Genomic DNA, 25,841 nt, shown 5'->3' on the forward strand with positions numbered 1-25,841 from the left:
CTACGTGTTCTTAATGGTTTCCTCCCCCTTGGATTCATCAGGTATTTCTGTAGGCTGCCGAGTCTAGAAATTAAGACAGGAGATAACAGTCACATTAAGAGTCAGATCTATAAAGCAGTGCTGGTTGATGTTGTGACAGGCCTTTTTATTATGTAAAGGTAAAGACACAATGGGGGGGGGGGTAGGGTAAGGGTTTAAGGAAGTGGTTCTCAACCTTCCTAATACCGCGACCCTTTAATACAGTTCCTCATGTTGTGGTGACCCCCAATTTCATTGTTACAAATTGAACATAATTAAAGCATAGTGATTAATCACAAAAACAATATGTAATTATATATGTGTTTTCCGATGGTCTTAGGCGACCCCTGTGAAAGGGTCATTTGACCCCCAAAGGGGTCGCAACCCACAGGTTGAGAACCGCTGATTTAAGGGGAAGTGGGAAGGGAGCTGTCCCAGAAACATAGCCAGGATCCAACATCAGGGAGAAAAAGTATCCTATAAAATAAAAGGCTAATATGCAGATTGTCCCTTCTTGGCCCTGATTGTGGGCCAGGCCTAGGGACCCTACCCATGCACGAATTTCGTGCACCAGGCCTTTAGTCTACTAAATCACCCAATTTGATGATTTCTATATGTCTCACTAACTGATGCTTCTAATATTTAATGGACTGTCTCTCTCTTTCACACTACTTCCTCTGTATCAATAACCATTGTGCAATCAATTTTTTTAATTATGAAAAAGCAGCACAATAGGGGCATATATACAGGAAGATCATTAGCATCCTTGATTCTCTCTTCCATTCCACAAAATATGCTGTTAAGCTAATCCTACAAACCTGGCAACTGGCCAGAACTAAGGAGAAAGAAGGCCTAATCAGTGGGCTCTAGAAGCCATAATATTTTATTTTAATTCTCCTCCTCCTCACTTAAAAAAAAAAAAAAGTAATTTCCCTTTGTTATATTCTTGTCTTCAGCAGCAACTGTGTTGGAAAAATTAGAGGAGGTTACTGTACCCATATTTTTAAGAAACATGATATGAGGAGAACAAAAGAAGTTTGAAGTAGTTTACAAAGTTAAGAAGGGATTTACAGAGAATAATGGAAGTTTTGGATTGTTTGCTATGCATCAGACACTTTCCATTTAATCTCCACAGCAGCACTATGAGATAGATATTGCTATTATCTTATTCTTATAGATGGGGAAAGTGATGCTTAGGCAGGTTAAGAAATTTGTCCAAGGTCACATGTCTAATAAGTGATGGAACCAGGAGACAAACTCAGGAATTTCATGCCAGTATCCACATTCTTAGTCCCTAGGCTACTGGGTTAGGAGATCCAGGTAATAAGCAACATCCAGGAGGAGTTTCGAGGAAAAGCTTCCCCAGGAAGACTACAAAATACTTCAGGAGGGAGTGAACCTCCTTCTATTTTGCAGGAAGGGAACTTGGTATTAAAGAAGAGCGTTGGCCTCTTGAAGGCCAGGGAACTTGGATACATTTGAATCAAAGACACCTTCACTGTCCCCATAGAACTATTAGGATAGTATAACCACCTTTCATTCAACACACACTTGTGAGGATGTTGGAAGCCATCCACCTTGGCTGCTTGAGGCAGTCCCTGCAGGGATGTTTCAAGGGACCTGGCGTATATGGCATATTGTTCTTAATATGTTTGCTCCCCTCTTAACAGCTATGTGTTTTAAACAGGACCACCTCCCTGAGAAAGGTTGTTTCCCCAGAGGGGTGGTTGGTCGCTTAGATCTTTGCTTGGAGTGACCTCCTTCAGTTACTTCCTTGTAGCTTAGTGGAACAATAGAGTAACCTTTGAATGGAGATGGGATGCCCCCTGGCCTTTTGTATAGAATGGATAGGATTGGGACCAAATAGTATAAAAAGAAGAACCTGGCTATGATGATCACCTAAACACTGACTTCGTGTCCCTCATTCTTCGCAGACTCCGTCCACACCTTGGGGAACCCCTGGACCCGCTGGGGCTGGACCGCAGCATGAGGAGAGATTGGGGGGAGGGGGAGACGAGCATGCATTTTCAGAATTTTATGCCTAGTACTAATCAAGCAAGTGGACTTCATTGATGTACAATGTATTTTTAAACAACCAAATACATAATTTTCTGGCTTGTGTATTTGTAGCAAACACTCCTCAGACTCTGGGTATTATAATTCGCATCTCCTGGAGTAATACAACTAGCTTGACAGAGACTGGAATTGAAAGTAAGCTACCTAAGATCCAGCCTACTTGTAGGAGGTTACTGTACCCATATTTTTAAGAAACATAATATGAGGAGAACAAATAGATATTGTGAGGGACTTTCACTCTACTTCTTTTTGCCCCAATTTCATTTCCCGGGGCCTATAGTGTTTATTAAGTTGGGATCTTTGTACAAAGTAGTGGAGGGTTTTGAAAATCCCAAGATCTCAAGTAACCTATTCAATTTCATCATGGACCTTGAAATGAACCAGTCTTTGTCAGCCTTTCTGAATAACTTAGGTTAACCTAGTTATATTACAGCATTTATTATTGAGCTTCTGCTTTGTGACAGGAACTGTGAAAACAGGGGCAAGCTGCCTTCAGGTTGGAAGATCCCCAGTGCACAGCTGAGGGGAATTTAAGCCTTCAGTCAGAGTTTCAGCGCAAGGTGAAGGAGTGGGAGGGCCTTGCACACTACAACCGCAGCCATTCGGTAGTGCCTGGTTGCTTATGTGATTCAAGAGGAATATATTGGCATCTCCTGAACTTTGTTTTTCGTTTCTGTAGTATTTACTTCAAAATAGAAATACAATTTCCATTGTACCTTGTGCTAAGAGTAAGTGCTCATCTCAAAGTCTACAAAACGATTAGCAGGTGAAATCATTCAGAATAAAAGCAACACATTGGTAGTTTCAATAAATGCAAAATTCTTTTTTATCCAAAATACAACTTTAAAAAAATAATACTTTAAATTTACCTCGGTAGATTTTTTAAAGTGAAGGTCTTCTTCATATAGTGCGATTGAAGCTGCTTCAAAAAAAAACAAACACAACACTTTGTTAGTTCAAGCACTGAAACAAAGGATTGTTGAATCTCTCACAGTGAGGGCCTATGATCTGAAATTGGTGGTAATTCCAATTGGTGGGAAGAAGAGTCACTTTTTAAAAATAGGATTAGCAGTGTTTTATTATAAAGATTATGTAACAAATATGCAGAAAGTTTAGAAAATAGAGAAACAGAATCATCTATTGTCCCACCATCATCAAACACACACACACACACACACACACACACACACACACATATATATGTATGTGTTACATATGAAAGTATTACATATGTCCCCCAGGTATTCACCACATTATTGTCTGTGACCATGGGTTTTGCATGTATGCATACAAGTCCTTTGGTTGATCTCTTCCCAATCACCCGCACCTTCCCTTTGAAATTCAACAGTCTGTTCTATGTATCGAAAGCACCAGGTCCATTGGTAAGCAGCAGGATACATAAGAAAGTAAATAAGTTACATTCCATGCTTTCTTGTGGTTTATATTCTAATGGAGTAGACAGACTATCAAATGTACAAATAAAAAATACAATATGAAAAAATAGTACTGCATGCAGTAACGGGCTATAGGAGCACATGGGAGAATGCAATTTTGTGAATTTGAGGTGTTATCAGTGATGGCTCCATGAAGAAGCTGAAATTTAAAGGCTAAGAAGAGATTAGCTTCAGGGAATGGGGAGATGTGAGGAGGGGTCCAAACAGAAGTATGCTAAGGTATAGGAATGAGAGACTACCAGCTCTCATTACCATGTTGATGTGGCTCAGTTTTAGAATGAGAAGGGGAGATGCCTGATAAATGGGCAGATGGTGAAGGTTCTAATATCACGTCCTGCTTATACTTAATCTAAAACCCTTCAAATGATAACAGTATTGTGTGTCCATATAGATTCGGTTTTATAACTGTAACATAAAAAAATAAAATTTATTTAAAATAAGCAACATAATATTACATACATCATTGCTATTTTTACTTGGCATATGTCATTGGCCTTTTTCAAATTACAATGTGGGAAATCAATTGTTGATTGATATGATAATTTAATCAATCGTATTTATCATTAGACATTTGATTACTTCTAATATTTGTTTTTATAAATAATGCTCAAATTACCATTTTTTACTGGTTTTGCTTTATTTTTTCAGAGTAAATGTCTAGGAATTACATTATTATTAATTTAGCTTTTTATTGAAGTATAATGACATAAATAGAAATTATATTACTTAAACAAAAGATGTAAATGCATTTCATAACTTTGGGAATCTTGGCATATTTCACAGATATAGAACAAATACTCCAAAAAATTTATATGGAATTAAAAATGACCTTGAATAACTGCAGCAATCTTGAAAAAGAAGAACAAACTAGGAGGAATCACAATACCAGATATCAAGTTATACTATAAAGCCACTCTAATCAAAGCAGCCTGGCACTAGCACAAGAACAGTCATATAGATCAATGGAACAAAATAAACAGCCCAGAAATCAACCCAAGCCATTACATTCAAATAATCTTTGTCAAAGGAGACAAAAACATACAGTAGTGTCAAGACAGCCTTTTCAATAAATAGCGTTGGAAAATTGAATAGGTACATGCAGAAAAACATAAATAGACCACCAACTTATAGCATACACAAGAATAAACTCAAAATGGATAAGGCTTAAATGTAAGTCATGAAACCATAAATATTCTAGAAGAAACCATAGGCAGCAAAATGTCAGACATCTCTCCTAGCAGTACCTTTGCGGATATATCTCCTAGCGTAAAGGAAACTAAGGAGACATAAAGAAATGGGACTACATCAAAATAAAAAAGCTCCTGCACAGCAAAAGAAACCATCAACCAAACAAAAAGGGAGATGACTGTAGGGGGGAACATATTTGGCAATGATTCATCTGATAAAGATTTAGTATCCCAAACATATAAGGAACTGATACAACTTAACAAAAGAAAACAAACAGTCCAATTAAAAAATGAGCAAAGACCCAAATAGGCACTTCTCCAAAGTGGACACACAGAAGGGGACGCATGCAATACTTTCAATAATAAAGTTTTAAATATATATATATATATATATTAGCAGTGTTAAATATTTTTCACATTTTATTTTCAATGTAAATTTCCTCTGAATTATCTTTTACTGATCTACCTAAAACTTATTTTCACAGTTTTAATCAATGGCATAATAGCAGATATTAAATAATAATGTTTATCATGAGAAATTTGTATGAAGTTTATTAAATAGGTACCCATTCAGTTCCAGTGATTTATATCTCTGTTGCTTAGACAGTATGACACTATTATTAGTATTATTATTATTATATAATATATTTTAATTTTTGGGAAGAGCTACAAGTTTCCTCACTGATAATTTTTTCATATTATATTTATAATTATACATGTTTAATTCTTATAGATGAAATATAGAATAATTTATACCTATAACATAGACATTTTTAGTGCCAAAAATATTTTAATGCATCCATTAAAAATGTAATATGGCAGTTAAAAGGATTCCTCAGTACTCTAGACAGGATGAATACAATTTCCAAATATGTATATAGCTATTTTATAAATGGAAAGTAAGTTCTCAATTGCTCAAGGAAACCTAACTCACATTCTCGTGCTCCTGAAACAGATGATTTAAGTGAAGGTTCAAACTTTTTAGTGTTCCATCTGAATTTTTTCGTATCAATCGAAGTCTGAACAATCATTACCTTTGTGAAATTTTCAGTGCCTTGTATCTGAAAGTTGACAGACTATAAGTTAATTTCTGAATAAATATCATACCATTAAATGTTCCTCTTGTAAGCTCCTATCCCAAGCCCTCTCTAAATATCTGTGCCTGAAAATTGAAAACATCATTAGATATTAGAAGATATCTTAAAATCTCTGGACATGCTGGTTTTATGAAAGTCAGTATTCCATATACTTTCACTGATTTTTAAATATTTTGCTCATTTCTCTTAAAGTAAGAAAAATGATCAAGAGTTAATTATCAATGGTCCCTTAAAATATCACCCAAAGAGTTTTTTGGGGGGATTGTTTTTTATTTTTCACATGGCAGAAACCAAGTTTAAAATACCATGGCATTTCAGGCATGTAATTCAGCGTAGAGAATATAGTCAATAATATTGTAATAACTATGTGCCAGTGGGTACTTGAATTATCAGGGTGGAGGGGATCACTTCATAAATTACATAATTGTCTAAACACTATGCTATACACCTGAAACTAATAGTGAATGTCAACAGTAATTAAAAAATTATGGAAGTTCCAGAACTCCAACTGTGTGTTGTGGCTGTTTTCAGTGTGCTCTGAATAACATCGGTCCCCAGATCCACAGTGAGCAGGGCTTTATCCCTAGGGGAGTGGACAGAGTTGGGCAGGCTTTGGGCTGCCATGAGATTCTCCTGTTAGGCCTTCTACATTCCCAGCTAGCACCCACACCAATGTTCTGTTATTATGTATTCAAGACTAGAGGTTGAGAGCACCATAGTGAAGAATAACGTTTAGCTTCCTGTCAGTGGACATCACATTGGTGTTGGTGGGGTTCTACTTAGAAAATTTTCTTGTAACCATTTCTCACCTCAGGATTTCTCTTAGTCCCACCTCGTGTTTCTTTTGGGTTCCAGATTTAGCCTGTAAGTACTTTTTATCAAAGCTGTAAATGTTTTATTTAGTGTATTTTATGTTTCTTTCCACTTGGCTGAAAGCTTTTTTGAGGGAAAGTTGCAAGTTTCATTTGTCTTCATCACTTTAGCATCAAGCACTATTTCTGAACACACAATGCAGTATACACATGATGTGTTGTGGAATTGTACATCTGAACCTGTATAATTTTGTTAACCAGTGTCACTCCAATAAATTCAATAAAATGAATAAAAATTTAAAAATTAAAATATATACCTAATTTAATTGGCTCTAGGATCCCTTTCCATTTACTTTCTGTAGCTGTATTTTATATGTCCACTGATTTCTCCTGACACATGCCCACTTATTCTACCCCAACATACATACACGCACATATGATGCGTGTGTGTGTGCACACAGTCTTCTTTCTTTCCTTCTTCACATGGCATAGCTTCTCATTTGTATTGGAAGAAAACTTGGCAGCTTGAAAATGAGATGTTATTCACTTTTACATCCATTGCAGTGTAGCTGGGGAAGTACCACTGGTACTCAGTTCAGCATGGGCCCAGAAGAACGTTTTTAGGGTAGTATTGATACAGCCCAGAGAGTGTGGTCCTTTTGCAATGTCTAAATGAGCTTAATAGGCCCGCTTTTGCTATTTACCACTGAAAAATTTAACTGTGGCCAAAATGTACAGCTTTGCCTGCTTCGTTGACATTGAGCAGGCATTGCTTGGTGTTTGGGTCACTCAGTGCCAAAGCAATCAATGAACTTGGGATAGGCGTGTGTTTATGAAATGAGATGGGAAAGGAAGAGAGTAGGAAAGGGGAAAGGTGACAATTTTTCTAACATTAATACATTGTTGGACATATAGCATACAAACCTTGAAACATGAATCAATATTTCTTTACCTGATGGCATGTTAAAGGAATTAAGGAAGGTGCTTTATAAGCTTTTCGCAAATGACAATCTTCTACAGCTCCATGTATAAGGATGACATAAATAACATGTTCATCATAGATGTCACATTTGGTGCTCTTTGGTATATCTTTTACATAAACATTACAGAGCTGTAATTGCATCTTGTAGGTCCAATCCTGGAGGGAAAAATTTTTTTGTAGTCCACTTTTTGTTTATAAAGTTTAATATAAATTCCTTAATAGTTAATTTCTAACAGTACTTGAATGTAATTTCACCCAGAGAAAAGGATATATTTACATAAACACCTCTTACCTCATAGGATAAATGTTCCCTGATTTTTTGGGCAGTAATAGAAAGTCCAAGTTTTAGCCACATTTTATATTCAATGTCAGGAGACAAGTATTCAAAAGCATCATACAAGTGACTTTTGGGAATAAAACATGTCTGGAAAAAGTGAGATATAAATTTAATATTTTATTCTGTTCACTTATAGTTTAAGGAAATAAGCTTTACTCATTTATCTATAATATTAAACCTAAATAAGCTAATCTAATAAAAGAGAAACGTGCAAATTGACCGCACCTCTGCTATGCTCCAAGCCATGAGCACCAGCCAATCAGAGCGACTATATGAAAATTAACCCAGCCACGGAGCTGGAGCAAGCAGGAAGCTTGGTTGCCCCGGCAATGGAGGAAACCAAGCTTCCCGTCTGCCCTGGCCGGATGTGGCCTCCACTCAAGGCAACAAAGTTTCAATTATAGAAGACAAATAAATCCCAGATACCTGCTTCCAGCCAGCCTCCACTAGGAGCTTGGGTGGCTGGGGGTTGTGGCCAGCCTGCAAACAGCCATCAGCCCCTCACCCAGACTAGGCAGGCACCCCAGTGGGGACCGCTACCCTCAAGGGGGTGTGGCCAGCCTGAAAACAGCCCTCAGCCCCTCACCCAGGATGGCCAGCCACCCCAGTAGGGACCCCAACCCTTAAGGGGGTGTGACCAGCCTGAAAACAGCCTCAGCCCCTCAACCAGGCTGGCCTCATCCCCATGGGGTGAGGGTCCACACTGGGGGGCTTGACCAGCCTGAAAACAGCCATCAGCTTCTCACCCAGGCTGGCCAGGCACCCCAGTGGGGACCCCTACCCTCAAGGGGGTGTGTCCAGCCTAAAAAAGGCCCTCAGCCCCTCACCCAGGATGGCCAGGCACCTCAGGGGGACCCCCGGCCTGAAGAGGGTGTGGCCAGCCTGAAAATTGCCCTCAGCCCCTCACCCAGGCTGGCCAAGCACCCCAGCAGGACCCCCACCCTGATCGGGGACACCTTCAGGGCAAACCAGCCAGCCCCCACTAGTGCACCAGGCCTCTATCCTATATAATAAAAGGCTAATATGCAAATTGATCCTAACAGCAGAACGACTGGGAATGACTGGTCACTATGATACACACTGACCACCAGGGGGCAGACGCTCAATGCAGGAGATGCCCCCTGGTGGTCAGTGCACTCCTACAGGGGGAGCTCTGATCAGCCACAAGCCAGGTTGACGGCTGCCAGCACAGCAGTGGTGGCAGGAGCCTCTCCTCCCTCCTCAGCAGCACTAAGGATGTCCAACTGCAGTTTAGGCCTGCTCCCTGCTGGCAAGTGGACATCCTCTAAGGGTTCCCAGGCTGCCAGAGGGATGTGTGACTGCTAGCTTAGGCCCGTTCCCCCGGGGAGCGGGCCTAAGCCAGCAGGTGGACATCCCCCGAGCGTTCCCAAACTGTGAGAGGGCACAGGCCGGGCTGAGGACCCCCAACCCCGAGTGCACAAATTTTTGTGCACTGGGCCTCTAGTTGAAAATAAACAATTGGTGTCATTATGACTTATATTCTTTTATGTATTTGTGGGGTTCAATTTTTGCTGCTATTGTTCTTTGCGTGTTCAAATTAGGCCAGTGGGAGCCTCTGTTGCTTTGAGGATTTTGTCTTCAATCTTGTCTAGGGAAACTCCCATTCACTTTACTCAATTGTTCTATTAGCAGATCTTAGCTGTCTCAGTTTTCCCCCTTTTTACCCTCCGGATTTTGTATTCATAGTTAACACATCCCGCCTAATTTCCTCATGGGAGATCTCATATGATTGGTTTTTCTGATTAAATGCTTCTTTCAATAGTGTAGCTTAACTTTTATTTATTTATTTTTAGCCCTCACCTGAGGATATTTTTCCCATTGCTTTTCAGAAAGGAGGGAGAGAGAGAGACAAAGAAAGAGACAGAGACAGAGACATCTGACTGGTTGCCTCCCGCATGCACCCGGACTAGGGGCCAGGAGCAAACACGCAACCCAGGTACCTGCTCTTGACCAAGAATTGAAAGCGCAATTCTTTTGTGCCCAGGTGGACACTCAAATCAGAGCAACACTGGCCAGGGCATTGTAGGTTAACTTTTGCAAGGTATTTTGTCAGGATGTTATACTGGATAAGTACAATTATGTTAACAAGTTCTGTTCCTTTGCCATTTCTTTTTTGTTTTTAATTCCCACTATCAGGGGTGGGCAAACTTTTTGACTCGAGGGCCACAATGGGTTCTTAAACTGGACCAGAGGGCCGGAACAAAAGCATGGATGGAGTGTTTGTGTGAACTAATATAAATTCAAAGTAAACATCATTACATAAAAGGGTATGGTCTTTTTTTTCAATAGTTTTATTCATTTCAAACAGGCCGGATCCGGCCCGCGGGCCGTAGTTTGCTCACGGCTGCACTAGATGGTAAGCATATACAGTACTAAGTACAAAGATAATCTTAAATTTGATACTAGATATTTAACAAGATACAACAGTAAGACATAGGTGATGTTTTCTGACCTCCACTACAGTTTTGCAGACGGCAGAATATTTCATGGGTTCATTAGTTAAACAGTTCAGCTCTCCTATTATTTCCCCACTGATCACATAGTCTGTGAAAATTATCTGATGATCTTTTCCCTCTGATTCAGAGAGTAATTGGTCAGCTATCAAACCCGATTTTGATCTTTGAAGCTGTTCAGGAACAAAAAAAGAGAAAAATATGTATGCCAGATAATATACCAAAACTATCTAATTTATGGTTTTCTTTACTGTTGGTTTTAATAATTTTAATATGTGCATATTATTTTGAAAATATTTATTACTTGTATTTTTAAGCATATTTATTAAATTAGTAATGACTTAGAAACAAAGCATTCTTAAATACTTCAATCTTTCTGATTCCTCCTACTCAGTCAACCTATACCTGCCTTAAATGGCTTAATGCCCAACTCAGACAAATGCAAGATGAATAACAATTTATATTATAATTTTTTTATCTTAAATATGATTCTTTTATTTTTTTTTTGTTATCTATGGGAAAGTACAGCTTCAAAAGTGGTGGGTGGCGTTATCCATTGTGTTTGAACAAGAAGAATTGCTGTTCAGATGGTAGCTGCTAACTTAAAAAAGAAACAGTGTAGTCCTTAACAGAGAAAACTACTAATTCTCAATTTTATAAAGTTTTAAACTAATGCTCACAAGTGAATTTATAAATAACTCTTCCTTACCTTTATCATACCTGAAATAATTATATAAATTCCTAAGGTCTCATCACCTTCTTCAAATATAGTATTTCCACAATCAAAAGTTATAAGTTTGGCTTTTTCCTAGAATATAATCACCAAATACATGCTATAAACAATATTTTAGCAGTGGTTGGGGATGTTGAAGTTTACACTTTAATACTGTTTTTACAATTTTAAAGTAAATATCACTCAGTAAGATTTGAGGCATTGCATTAGTAATAAATTTGAAAGAGAAAATAGAAATTATGAATAGCAAGGAGGAAAAGGTGAACATTCATACATATATCTGATGGGGAATGTATACATGGGTTAAGAAGAAATAATCTAACCTAGGAATAAGAATGTAATGGAAGAATGAAAATATTTTGTCTGGATGAAAAATAATAACAGATGCAGGCTAATGGCAAATATATGTTTCATATATACTTATGCTCTTAAACATCAGATGAATAAAAATGTATTTATTCTAAATATTTTAATCAGGTGGACAAATATAACTGGTCTTTTGGCACCATGTAGATGTAGAGAATGAATCTATATATATAAAAGCCTAAGTGATCGGCTGACTGGCTGACCAGCCAACCAACCAGTAGGTAGCTATGATGGACACTGACCACCAGGGGGCAGAAGCTCATCACAGGAGCTGCTGAGCTACATTCACTGGCAGCTGTGGTTCTTGGGTGACACACTGGAACCAGAGAGGAGGGAGCCCGATTCCCAGGGTGTGTCACCGAGAACTGCCTTCTCACAATCTGAGACCCCTCAGGGGATGTCAAAGAGCCGGTTTCAGCCTGATTCCTGTAGGCTAGGCCGAGGGACCTCACCGGTGAATGAATCCGTGCATCAGGCCTCTAGTGTTATTAGAACAAGATAGGCCCATTTATTTGTTTATTCCATAAACACTTACTGAGCAACCCTATTCAATAAGCAAAGTGTCAGGGGATGAATAGTCAGAAAACAAATGAGTTAAAAAATATAGTTCAGGGAGAAAAAATGGTGACCGGCAGGAAGGTAGGGAGGGAGAGAGTGTGAGAGTGCAAGGAAGTGATAGAGGAGTGCGTGGACGTGTGTGGTGTGTGTGTGTATGAGCTAGGGACAGTTAGATTCTGCAGGTCTTCTAAGGGGCTGCTAAACTGGGAAGTCTTAGGAGGCAGAGGCCCGCTGCCTGCGCGGACACTCTTGGGCGGCCAGCACGGGCACAGAGACCACGCCATCTTGGGAAACAGAGCTGCTTGAGACTAGCCTCAGCACCACCCAGTCTGATCTCAGACCCATACCAGGACCCTGCAGCCACTGGGAACAGAGACCTGTGACCACAGCTACAGACCTGCGGACACCAAAAGTTCAGAAATCCCTGCGGCAGATCCCTGAGTAACAGAGCCTATCCCCCTCCCTGCAGGCGCGTGGGCGGCGCCATAGTAACTGATAGACCCACCCCTTGCCCGGGCCTCAGTGCTACCACAGGAACTTTAGCCTGGAAGTGCGCGAGCACCTTGGAACTGGTCCCACGTAGTGCCTGCTTCAGGAGTCCTGGGCTGGGAGCAATCGCGCGAACACCGAAAATTTGTCCCGCATAGCACGGGGCCCAGGGACCCCAATTCTCTGGGCAAGAGGCAGCACCAAGCACCAGTGACTTGACTGTGTTTCTTATCACCTGCGCCTGAGATCCCTGACTCCCTGTTCATTCATACTAAGAGCCAGTGACTCCAATTCTTGGTGCAAGGGCACACAGGGACCCTGATTCTCAATGCGAGGTCGAGCGAAGCAACAGAGACTCTGAGACTGGATTCTTGGGGAACTCTGACTCCTGGCGCACGGTAGGGGGCGCTGACTTTCAACACGCTCGGGGGGGGGGGGGGGGGGGGGGAGGCGGGGGTGTGTGTGTCTCTGTTTCAGCATTGTGCAGGCAGGGTCCCTGATTCTAAGGGCATGCACAAGGCCACATTGAGTGCTGGCAACACTGACTCTGAGCGAGCCTGGTTCCCACCAACCCACAACAACAACACATCTTAGTGTCAGAGCTCTTCAGTGACACTAGGGTGGTGTAAGGCTCCCACTGCACACGGCCCAGGCCCACACAACTCGAGGTTTGAACCATCTGGAGATAATCAGAATGAAGAGATGACACAACACCCAGAGGAAAGACAATGAGGAGTCGCCAAGCAAGGAAATTAATGAAGTTGAATCATGCAACATGACAGAAAAAGAATTCAGAATAATGGTTGTACAATTCATTCACCAGATGGATGAGAAAATCAACAACCTATTCAAGAATCAGGAAGAAATGAAAAGTGATATAGCTACAATCAAAAACACCATGGAAAATTTCAACAGCAGACTAGAAGAAGCAGAAGACTGAATTAGTGAGTTAGAAGATAAGGCAGAGAAACAAGCTCAATCTGAACAGCAACTGGAGAAAAAAATTAAAAAGCAGGAGGAGAGCCTAAGGGAGCTTTGGGACAACATGAAACGAAGTAACATACGCATAAAAGGGCTGCAAGAAGGACAAGAAGAGCAGCAAGGATTAGACAATCTATTTGAAGGAATAATGACAGAAAACTTCCCAGATATGGGGAAGAAAAGAGTTACACAAGTACAGAGAGTCCCAAACAAGATGAACCCCAAAAGATCCACGCCAAGACACGTCATAATAATGATGGCAAATGTACAGGACAAAGAGAGAATCTTAAAGGCTGCAAGAGAGAAACAGAGAGTTACCTACAAAGAACCCCCCATCAGATTATCAAATGATTTCTCAACAGAAACACATCAAGCTAGAAGGGAATGGAAGGAGGTATACAAAGTGTTGCAAAGCAAAGGTCTGAATCCAAGAATACTATATCCAGCAAGACTATCAATCAAAATTGACGGGGAAATCAGGAGCTTTGCAGACAAAAAAAGGCTAAGGGAGTTTATCACTACCAAGCCAGGACTGCAAGAAATGCTAAAAGGAATGCTGTAAAAAGAAGAAATATAAAGGTAAGAAAGAACACAGGCACGAAAATAGAAATGAATCCAAGCATGTACCTTTCAATAATAACTTTAAATGTAAACGGACTAAACACTCCAATCAAAAGACATCGAGTGGCTGAATGGATAAAAAGACATGACCCATATATATGCTGTCTACAAGAGATCCACCTCAGAAAAAGGGACTCACACAGACTAAAAGTGAAGGGATGGAAAAACATCTTTCAGGCAAATGGAAATGAAAAAAAAAAAAAAAAAAGCTGGGGTAGCAATACTTATATCGGACAAAATAGACCTCAAAGTGAAGGCCATAACAAGAGATAAGTAAGGCCACTTCATAATATTAAAGGGATCGCTATAACAAGAGGATATAACCCTTATAAACATATACGCACCCAATGCAGGAGAACCCAAATACATAAAAAACCTCCTGGAAAATAACAAGGGAGAGATCAACAACAACACAATCATAGTAGGGGACTTAAACACACCACTGACATCACTGTATAAATCCTTTAGACAAAAAATCAGCAAAGAAACAGCAATCCTAAATGACTCACTAGATCAGATGGACTTAATTGACATCTTCAGAACATTTCACCCCAAAGCCACAGAATATGCGTTCTTCTCAGGTGCACATGGAACAACTTCAAAAATAGACCACATATTGGGTCACAAGTAAAGTCTCCCCAAATACAAGAAGACTGAAATCATACCAAGCATCTTCTCAGATCACAAGGGCATAATATTAGAAATAAACCACAATAAAAACAATCCAAAAAACGCAAACACTTGAAAGCTGAATAGCATGTTACTAAATAATGATTGGGTTACCACTGAGATCAAAGTAGAAATTAAAAACACCCTGGAAACTAATGACAATAACAGTACAACAACCTAAAATCTATGGGACACAATGAAAGCAGTCCTGGGAGGGAAGTTTATAGCACTACAGGCCTACCTCAAAAAACAAGAAAAAATGATAGTAAATCATTTAACTCTACAACTCAATGAATTAGAAAGAGAACAACAAAAAAATCCCAGAGTGAGCAGAAGAAAGGAGATAATAAAGATCAGAGCAGAAATAAATGACATAGAGACCAAAAAAACAATACAAAAGATCAATGAAACCAAGAGCTGGTTGTTTGAAAGGATAAACAAGATTGATGAGCTCCTCTAGCCAGGCTCACCAAGAAGCAAAGAGAGAGGACTCAAATAAACAAAATCAGAAATGAAAGAGGCGAAATAACAACAGATCCCTCAGAAATTCAAAGAATTGTTAAAAAATACTATGAACAACTTTACTCTAACAAACTAGACAACCTGGAGGAAATGGACATATCCCTAAAAAAATACAATCTTCCAAAACTCAACCCAGAGGATTCTAAAAATCTCAATAGGCCAATAACGATGGAAGAAATTGAAGCAGTCATCAAAAAGCTCCCAGCAAACAAAAGCCCGGGGCCAGACGGCTTCACAGGGGAGTTTTACCAAACATTCAAGGAAGAAATAAAACATATCCTCCTCAGACTATTCTAAAAAATTCAAGAAGAAGGAACACTTCCCAGCTCATTCTATGAAGCCAGCATCACCCTAATACCAAAACCCCATAGAGACAACACAATGAAAGAGAATTATAGGCCAATATCCCTCATGAACATAGACACCAAAATACTCAACAAAATTCTAGCAAATCGGATCCAGCAATACATCAGAAAGATCATACACCATGACCAAGTAGGATTCATCTCAGGGATGCAAGGATGGTACAATATCCGCAAATCAATAAACGTGATTCATCACATAAACAAATTGAGAGATAAAAACCACATAGTCATATCAATTGATGCAGAAAAAGCTTTCGACAAAATTCAACACCTTTTCTTGATAAAAACTCTCAGCAAGGTAGGAATAGAAGGATCATACCTCAACATAGTAAAATCCATATATGACAAACCCACAGACAACATCATAATCAATAGGCAAAAACTAAAACCATTTCCCCTGAGAACAGGAACAAGACAGGGATGCCCCCTCTCACCACTCCTGTCCAACATAGTACTGGAAGTACTAGCCATTGCAATCAGACAAGAAGAATAAATAAAAGGTATCCAAGTTGGAAAACAAGAAGTAAAACTGTCCTTATTTGCAGATGACATGATACTGTACATAGAAAACGCTAAAGACTCCATCCAAAAATTATTAGAGTTAATAAATGAACTCGGCAATGTAGCAGGATACAAAATTAATGCCAAGAAATCTAAGGCATTTCTTTACACCAATAGTGAATTTACAGAAAGGGAGACTAAAAAAAGCAATCCCATTTACCATAGCACCCAAAAAATTAAGATACCTAAGAATAAACTTAACTAAGGAGGTAAAAAACTTATATGCGAAAAACTACAGGACACTGAAAAAAGAGACAGAGGAAGACATAAACAGATGGAAGAACATACCGTGTTCAGGGATTGGTAAAATCAACATCATCAAAATGTCCATACTACCCAAAGCAATCTATAGATACAATGCAATCCCCATTAAATTACCAACGGCACATTTCACAGATCTAGAATGAACGTTCCAAAAATTCATCTAGAATAAAAAAAGACCTTCAATAGCTGCAGCAATCCTGAGAAAGAAGAACAAAATACGTGGGATCTCAATACCAGATGTCAAACTGTATTACAAAGCCACTGTTCTAAAAACAGCTTGGTACTGGCACAAGAACAGACATATAGATCAATGGAATAGAATAGAGTACCCAGAAATTGACCCAAAGCACTATGCCCAATTAATATTCAACAAAGGAGGCAAGAGCATACAATGGAGTCAAGACAGTCTCTTTAGTAAATGGTGTTGGGAAAATTGGACAGATACATGCAAAAAGATGAAACTAGACCACCAACTCACACCATACACAAAAATAAACTCAAAATGGATAAAAGACTTAAACGTAAGATGGGAAACCATAAAAATACTAGAGGAATCCGTAGGCAGTGAAATAGCAAACATATGCCGAAGGAATTTCTTCCCTGATAATGCTCCTAGGGCAATGAAAACTAAAGAGAAAATAAACAAATGGGACTACATTAAAATAAAAAGCTTTTGCATAGCAAAGGAAACCATCAACAAAACAACAAGAAGACCCAACGCATGGGAGAACATATTTGCCAATGATATCACTGATAAGGGTTTAATCTCCAACATTTACAAAGAACTCATGAAACTTAATAATAGGAAGATAAACAATCTAATCAACAAATGGGCAATGGACCTAGATAGACACTTTTTGAAAGAGGACATACAGAGCGACGAAAGACATATGAAAACATGCTCAAAGTCACTAATTATATGAGAGATGCAAATCAAAACGACTATGTGGTATCACCTTACACCTGTCAGAATGGCTATCATCAACAAATCAACAAACTACAAGTCTTGGACAGGATGTGGAGTAAAAGGAACCCTTCTGCACTGCTGGTGGGAATGCAGAGTGGTGCAGCCACTGTGGAGAACAGTACGGAGCTCCCTCAAAAACCTAAAAATGGAACTCCCATTTGACCCAGTGATCCCACTTCTAGGAATATATCCCAAGAAGCTAGAAACACCAATCAGAAAGGACATATGCACCCCTATGTTCATAGCAGCACAATTCACCATAGCTAAGATTTGGAAACAGCCTAAGTGCCCATCAGCAGATGAGTGGATTAAAAAACTGTGGTACATTTACACAATGGGATATTACGCTGTGGTAAAAAAGAAGGAACTCTTTCCTTTTGCAACAGCTTGGATGTCACTGGAGAGCATTATGCTAAGTGAAATAAGCCAGTCAATGAAAGAAAAATACCACATGATCTCACTCATTTGTGGACTATAGAGAACAACATAGACTGATGAACAGGGACAGATCCAAAGACAGAGAAACAGTGATCAGACTATCAATCCCCAGAGGGAAAGTAGGGGAGTGTGGGGGTTAGGGGAAGAGATCAACCAAAGGACTTGTTTGCATGCATATAAGCCAAACCAATGGACACGGACAACAGGGGGATGAGAGCATGAGTGGGGGTGGGGGGAAGATGGGGGTTAATAGGGGACAATGAGGACACATTTGTAATTCCTTAACTAATAAGAATTTAAAGATAAAAAATATGTAGTTCACGAGGGAGCTATAAAGATGATTGTAATGTATATACTTAATGTTATAATAAAGATATATAATGAGTACAATGGTGATCCCTTTGGTCCTTCAAACTGGGGATGGACCACAGGATGATCTATTGGTAGGGTGTTTGACCCCAAAGCCTACTTTTTTGTGTACCCTCTGCAGGAATGTTTTCAAAGAATCAATAATCAGGGAAAGTTTGGGAAAAAAAGGTGAGAAAAAGGGCATTTCAAGAAAAGTCAATAATACTCACAGAGGAATAGAATTAGAAAACAGTATAAAATGTTTGAAGCACCATGAATGGTTCAGTATAGAATATAGAGTATAAGTTGAATGAGCAACAGAAGATGAAGATGGAAAGATAGGCAGGAAGCAGTCTGTAGAAGACTTTGCATGCCATTCAAAGGGATTTTGATTTTATCCTATAGGCAATAAAGGACATTTAAGGAATTTTAATCTGGCCCTAGTTGATTTGGCTCAGTGGATAGAGCATCAGCTTTCAGACTAAAGGGTCCTGGGTTTGATTCCAGTCAAGGACACATACCTTGGTTGCAGTCTCCTCCTTAACCCCGGCCCTGGTTGGGCTCATGCAGGAGGCAACCAATTGACGTGTTTCTCTCACATCGATTCTCTCTTCCACTCTCCCTTAAAATCAAGGAAAAATATCCTCAGGTGAGGATTAACAACAACAACAAAACAAAAACAAAAAACAAAAAAAAGAAAGAAAAAGAATTTTAACCTGGAGAATATCATGGTTAAATCATTATTTTTTTAAAAGATCATTTGTTGGTGCATTAAAGATGATATTTCATTAAAGAAGACATTAGTAGGAAATAAAAATATTACCTGAATAAAGTTTATATGGTCACTGTTTTTATCTAACCATGGAATATGGTATAGTGCTTCAGTAAGAGTAAGTGATTTGACAATGGGTTCAAAATCAAGCAATTCTCTTTTTTTGTCCATTATTAACTAAAATAAAAAGATTTAAGAAAGAAGATGAACAAAACTAGTGTTCACAGAATGTTTACAACAATTATGGGTTTGCACCATTTCTTTTTTTTTCTTTTCCTTTTTTTTTTTTTTTTGCTCTTCTGAGACTTTGGTTTTCCATGGAAACTTCAAACCTCTCTCTTCTTACAGCATTTTTCTGCTATCATATTCTAAAGTCATAGATTAAGCTTTTCAAAGTAAACCTTTTTACTAAAGTGCAGCAGATAGGCCAAAAAAGCACAAACCATAAAAGTTCATTCAAAGAACATCTACAATGTGAAAACATCTGGGTAGCCAGAATCCAGATTAAGAAATAAAACATTTTCTGTATCCTAAAATCCTTCCTTATGTTATCTACTTGTCATTGCTCCTATACAAAGATAATCATTCTTCTATCACCCAAATCTAGCTTTGTCTGGGTTTCAGCTTTATTTGCATAAAATCAGAGATTGTGTACTTGTTTTTGTCTGCTTTCATTTGCTCAACATTATGTTTCTGAGATTCATCTACAATGTGCAGGGAGCAAAAATGCACTCATGTTATTTTCATTGTTGTATATGCTTATGTTGTATAATAATACCACAGCTTTGTCTACTATTGATTAATACTTTAGGTGCTCCAGTTTGGGGCTTTGTAATGCTTCTATGAGTGTTTTCTATACATATGTACATATTTCTGTTGAATATACAGTTATATCATCTAATTGTTGTGTCATAAGATATATGGTTAAATTTACTAGATTTTGCCAAATGATTTTCTAAAGTGATTACATCAAGTTACACTCCCACTCTAATGTTCCAGTTGTTCCATTATTTGCCTACACTATGTATTGTCAGTTTAAAAAAAATTAAGAATTCTGGTAGTTGTGCATTGGTCATTAATTTTAGTTTTCATTTGTGTTAAGCTTATGAAATGGTATTTGGCACCTTTTGTTATCTTTATTGGCTGTTTGAATACCTTCTGTTGTGGAATGCCTATTCAAATCTTTTGCCCATTTTTTGAAAAATGGGTTTTCTGTCTTATTCTTATTGATTTGTAAGAGATTTTTGCATATGGTGTTAGGGAGGGGTCCAATCTAGAAAGAAGTGATCCCTCACTATGGCAAGAGAGGAAGGAGAAATTGACCACCGGAGCTGCGGGAAGAAAATGCTCTGTGGTGTGTGCTTTGTTCTAGAGAGCTATTTTCAGTTAGACATTCATATGTCAGGGATGTCCTATATTGGAAAGAGCCAAAAGCAGGTTTGAAGATCATAAATGACTATATAGCAAATAAGTATAATTGCTTGAAGATATTCTAGCTTACCTTGTTAATCTCATTAGCTTCAATTTTATGAAGAATTCCTTTTAACCTGAAAACCCTAACAATTTCTCTAGCCAAACTGAGCATGACATTAATCTCCTCCTTTGTTTTCATAGTGACAGCAATTTCTGGGTGATCATACTCTAAGTAACCTGAAAAATAACAAAAACTAAATGTTTAAATATTTCATTTGGACAAGAAACTAATATTTCTGCTCTAAATACATGGAATACAACCCTTAAAACAGGAAGATGTCTCTCTTCCTAAGGAGGCCTCTGCAATCAACCACTATTCGCCAGTACTTGCAGAGCTCTGCCTGCCATTTTTTTTTGTCTTCAGCTCATTCTTGTGCTGTGAAGGAGGACAGATAGCCTCAGTCTCAGGACTAACGATTCTATTAATACAACTGGACACTTGAACGGCTCTTCTAAGCTCTAAGTCTGAAGTTCATGACTTAACTTTCTTATTCTGTTGACTACAGACTGGAGGCTAAGATATGGCTTTTGATTAAGTCTTTCCACTCACCCTGTCTGTGCATGGACATGCTGCATCCATCTACACTCTCTGCCTGTCTAGTCTGGCAGAGACTAGACAGAGATCCATGAGAATTTCATCCCCCCTAGACTGTACATTTGGGCTTTTCCTCGGTCATGACTTCTTGTGTGGCTTGACAAGTATCTGCCATGTAAGTTCTCTCAAGCATGGCCTCATTCCCAGGCTTGCTGTGTCCTTTTGCTACCCACCATCTGGTACCCAAATCCCTTCTCCTCACACAGGAATGTTATGCTATAGGAGTGTGTCTGTCTTACTCCTGGGATTTGTTCAGCAGCAGGAGTGTGACCTGGCATGATTCAGAGAATAAGCCGTTGCCACGTTTGGGCACTGAGCCACAACAGAGGTCTGTGAGGCTCTGTTCTGATTTTAATTCTTTCTAAAGCCTAAGTCCTCGTATGGCAGCTCTGTGGCAAGTGGGAGAAAAATATAACTTCTTCCTTTGATTGTTCAGGAGGGCATGCACATGTCTGGTTTGAGAAAAAACAGAATTTATAAGGTGATACTAACGTGTAATCATGCCATGCAGATGCATTTTCTTTAAACAGAAGTTAAAAGGCCTGCGTTGTGGCATAAGGCAGAGAGAACAAGTTTGGAGAGATAATATACAATTTGGTCCAGCCCAAAATGTGATCATATAGATTGTTGAGGTTATCCACTTTATTAGTAGTAGTCAGTAGTAATTTATTATCAAAGATCAAGTTGCTTATCAAAACCATTGCCTCTCTGCAGTAGTGATGATAAGAGATGATCATGAATCCTTAGGTGAGAGGTACCTACCTAGCTCTTTCAGGGCATGCACTGTGTTCCTCGTTATTCTCTTTAATAACACCTACGAAACAAACGAAACGTCCCCATTGGAAAACAAACTATAATAACATGTCTTAATATTTGCAACTGATAGATTTTTAACCTAAATTAATAACTAGAGGAAAATATGAAAAGCTTTTCAGGGATTGGACTTGAATTTTGTGCACTGGACTCTGTTTTGTTCCAGCAAGCGTGATGGAGAGGATAGGAAGTGGCATCATCAAGGTTGGTTTTGAGAAGCCTGAAGGTGAGTCATATATTTTTCTTTAAAGCAACTTGTTTTAGGATCCTACTGATCCAGAAAAGTGTGGGCATGGTGATACTTTCCATTCAACTTTATGACAGCCTGCAAATGTGGGCCATAGAGGCGGCTTTCAACCTTAAGTGAGTTAGAAAGTTTGGCCAAGATGTGTGAGAGCAAAAATGAGGCTTAAAAGTGGACAGCACCCTAGAGAGGCAAGTCCTTTTCTATTTTCTATTGTCTATTATCAAATCGCAGTGCTAAATATGAGTGGTTAGGAAACGAAACAAAATTGAGGGAAATAGTTTTAAAGTGGTAGGTGTTGAAGGGAGGAAAGACACTGCTTTTTGTGTTCTACTAACAGTATTTAATATTTAATTTTCTCAAGTACAAAGTTTTGGCATATAACACATAGCATTCAAATGTTCTAAATTGCCTCAAGAAGTAAATATTTAATTTCTGATGTAGCTGATAAACTTCGGTGCCCTTGTCAGTGTGAATCTGCCTCAATTGAGAAAATAAAATATAAAAGCTAAAATTTAGGCCCTAGAATTCTCTTTGCTGCTTATGTGTTTGGGGGGCATAAACTCTCTTGGCTTCATTTTTCTCCTCTGCATAAGGAGGGAACTAGACAAGGTTTCCCTTTAGATGAGTTATTGTTACTTCTTTCCATTTGCCAGATCCCCATCCTTTAATTCTTTTACTATTTACTGTGGGAAAATAGGGGATAGAGAGAAACAGAAGGAACCTTTGTGAATGACGAAGAAGCTTTATTTGCCCCACACTGCCACCACTTCCCATCCTCCAGTGTTTCCTATTTAATGAATCTGTAGCCTGATCTATCCTGGAACTTGCATTGGGAGGAAATGGACCACTGCGCATGGGGGTCATGATTGCATCTGCAAGGACTGCAAGGTATGTTCCAAGAGCTTTGTAACTTGATAATATGGCACAGACATTTTAGTAAGATTGCTTTTCAGTAATAAAATGTACTAAGTTTTTACAAAAATTACCTAGCAAACCAGGGATCTAAGAACACATTTACATATATAGATAGAGAACATGATGGGTGAGGACAACTGAACGGTAGGGAAAATAAACCCTTCTCTTAGTCTTTAGTTTTTCTCACCTGTTTAACCTTCTTAGAACTTGCAATCTGATCAATTATAGTCATTATGTCTGCTTCACCTTGGACATATCCTTTTAGGATAGCATATTTATAGGACAGCTGATGACTCATCCTCTTATCTATAAATTGCAGCAACTTTGGTGTTATGAGCTGAAAAAGGAGGACTACTATTTAATATACATTGTAAAAATTTTAGTTGATTATACATTGATTTGTTTAACTAAAATAGATCATATTAAGAAATGACATGTTCTTAACAGTAATGATAGTAACTTGTCAAGGCTCTTATTATTGTATTCATGATACCTTTATAACTTCATGGGTAGAGCTATTTTCCTGTAACTAATAATGTTGGCCACCTGTGTAAAATGATGGCTTTATTTTTTCCTTATTTTCCTTATAGAGAATTGTATGCTATTTTCAACTGGTTTAAGTTCTTGGAAAACAATGCAATCAATCTTTTCTGGGCTTAGTAGAAAATGACTGTCTATAAAAATACTGCCACTTTTACCTGCTAAATCTTCTGCTAAACCAGTGGTTCTCAACCTTGGCTGCACATTAGAATCACCTGGGAAAATTTTTAAAATCCTGATTTCTGGGCCTCATCCTCCTGAAATTCTGTTTCTTTGTTACCAATGTTGTGGCCCCACCCCATACCAAAGAAACAGAATTTCTGGGGGAAGAGGCCCAGAAATCAGGATTTTAAAAAGATTCCCAGGTGATTCTAATGTGCAGCCAAGGTTGAGAACCACTGTGCTAAACTTTTTGTTAGTTGGTCCATTTGGGTTAGAACATACCACAACTACAATGAGTGGCCAGATTATTATGACATTTGTAGGCAAATTAGCCGTACACTGCATCGTATGGGATATAGAAGCCAAAGGCCTGTTTGAACACCTTTGCTGTCTGCAGTTACCAAGATAAAACCTCTCCAATTCGCACAGGAACACAAGGATTGGACAGTTGAGCATTGGCAAAAAGTCATGTGGTCCGATGAAACACGTTTCCAGTTGCATCATGCAGATGGCAGAGTGAGAATTTGGCAGAAACAGCGTGAAAGCATGCACCCCACATGCATGAGTACAACCCTTCAAGCTGGTGGGGGCAGTGTTATGGTTTGGGGCATGTTTTCCTGGCATGATTTTGGCCCTTTAATTCATGTGGAACAACGTCTGAATAGCACAACATACCTAAGTATCGTTGCTGATCAGTTTCATCCTATCATGTTGATGGCGTATCCCAATGGAGATGGCTTCTTCCAACAAGACAATGTGCCATGCCACGGTGCTGGTATTGTGCGGGAGTGGTTTCTAGAACATGAGGGAGACTTTACCTTGCTTATGTGGCCTCCACAATCACCAGATCTCAATCCAAAAGAGCCATCAGGCAGTTGGTTCTACAACCATCAAATCTCACAGAACTGCAACAGTGCTATTCATCAGGCATGGTGTCAGAGTCCTCTCATCACCTTTCAACATCTCGTGGAGTCAATGCCAAGAAGAATTGCCACAGCATTGAAGGCAAAAGGTGGCCCAAGGAAGTACTGATGGGGTGGTCATAATAATCTGGCCACTCACGTTCAAATATATCCCATGTTCAAAGGCTGTTAAATTGTGTTGTTTACCCATATTTTCAGAAAAAAATCATTTCTACTGTCGTCGTAAACAAACTGCTTCCCTATTTATAATGGTCTGGCCCTCTAGCAACTTCAGCGCGAAATTATAGCTAATTTGCCTACAAACGTCAGGTGGTCATAATAATCTGGCCACTCAGTGTATACTCGCTCTTGGACCCCACAATTAACTTCTCACTGTCTTGTTGCTGAGGGTGTAAATCTCCAGGTTATCTGTCACCATTGTGCAGTCCTCTAACTTCAATAGAGCTGGCTGCTCCCTGTTTTCCTGGCTGTGCTCCATTATCTTCATACTCTGCCTTCCAGTCACCTGCCATTAATCCTCAAGGAGCTCATATGCATGCATCCTTCAAGATTCAGTTCAAGTGTCAACTAGTAAAGAAGGTCTTTTATGTCTCACTAGTATTCTGTGCATACCACTGTTTTGTACTTACCCAACTCTTCTTCAATAAGCTGTCTGGGGGCAGAGACTATATCTAATTTGTCTTCATATTTCAAGGGCCCACTATTTTACATAAGATAAAGGTTAATAATTTTCTGGATATATAAAAAAGCTTTTCTTATGTGGCTTATCAATTTCTTCACTTAAAGTATTTGGTTAACTTTGTATATCTTCTATCAAAAAGAATTAATTAGTCACTGGAATGCACAAGCCTTGCCTTCCTCATGTCAAAATGCAAATTAGTGTAACTTATGGTCTCATATAATACTAAAAAGGAAAAGGCTACTAGTTGCATACTTTTATACCTGGATGGCTTATGCCTTTCAATAGCAAAAGTATTTTTAAACGTGTATGAAAGCTTTAAATATAAAGATTCTAATCTGTTAGCTTTATATCTAGATGAAATATATCTTATTTAGCTTTGTATCTCCCACAGTGCTTATAT

At 38.9% G+C, this 25,841-nt stretch overlaps 1 protein-coding gene across 1 annotated transcript in view; it reads right to left on the reverse strand.

Annotated features, from left to right (window-relative positions):
- SLC9C1 (solute carrier family 9 member C1) overlaps positions 1-25,841 on the reverse strand; it is an 80,031-nt gene continuing 54,190 nt past the window's right edge. The window contains exons 17-27 of the mRNA XM_036348539.1: positions 23,322-23,471; positions 21,922-21,973; positions 20,593-20,741; positions 19,143-19,268; positions 11,147-11,245; positions 10,437-10,610; positions 7,919-8,050; positions 7,597-7,782; positions 5,670-5,796; positions 2,964-3,016; positions 1-63 (exon numbers count right to left, since the gene is read on the reverse strand). Coding sequence (XP_036204432.1) covers positions 1-63; positions 2,964-3,016; positions 5,670-5,796; positions 7,597-7,782; positions 7,919-8,050; positions 10,437-10,610; positions 11,147-11,245; positions 19,143-19,268; positions 20,593-20,741; positions 21,922-21,973; positions 23,322-23,471 — 1,311 coding nt within the window. The remainder of the gene's footprint in view (positions 64-2,963; positions 3,017-5,669; positions 5,797-7,596; positions 7,783-7,918; positions 8,051-10,436; positions 10,611-11,146; positions 11,246-19,142; positions 19,269-20,592; positions 20,742-21,921; positions 21,974-23,321; positions 23,472-25,841) is intronic.

The sequence above is a fragment of the Myotis myotis genome, unplaced genomic scaffold (genome assembly GCF_014108235.1).
Source record: "Myotis myotis isolate mMyoMyo1 unplaced genomic scaffold, mMyoMyo1.p scaffold_m19_p_2, whole genome shotgun sequence".
In the NCBI taxonomy this organism is placed as follows: domain Eukaryota; kingdom Metazoa; phylum Chordata; class Mammalia; order Chiroptera; family Vespertilionidae; genus Myotis; species Myotis myotis.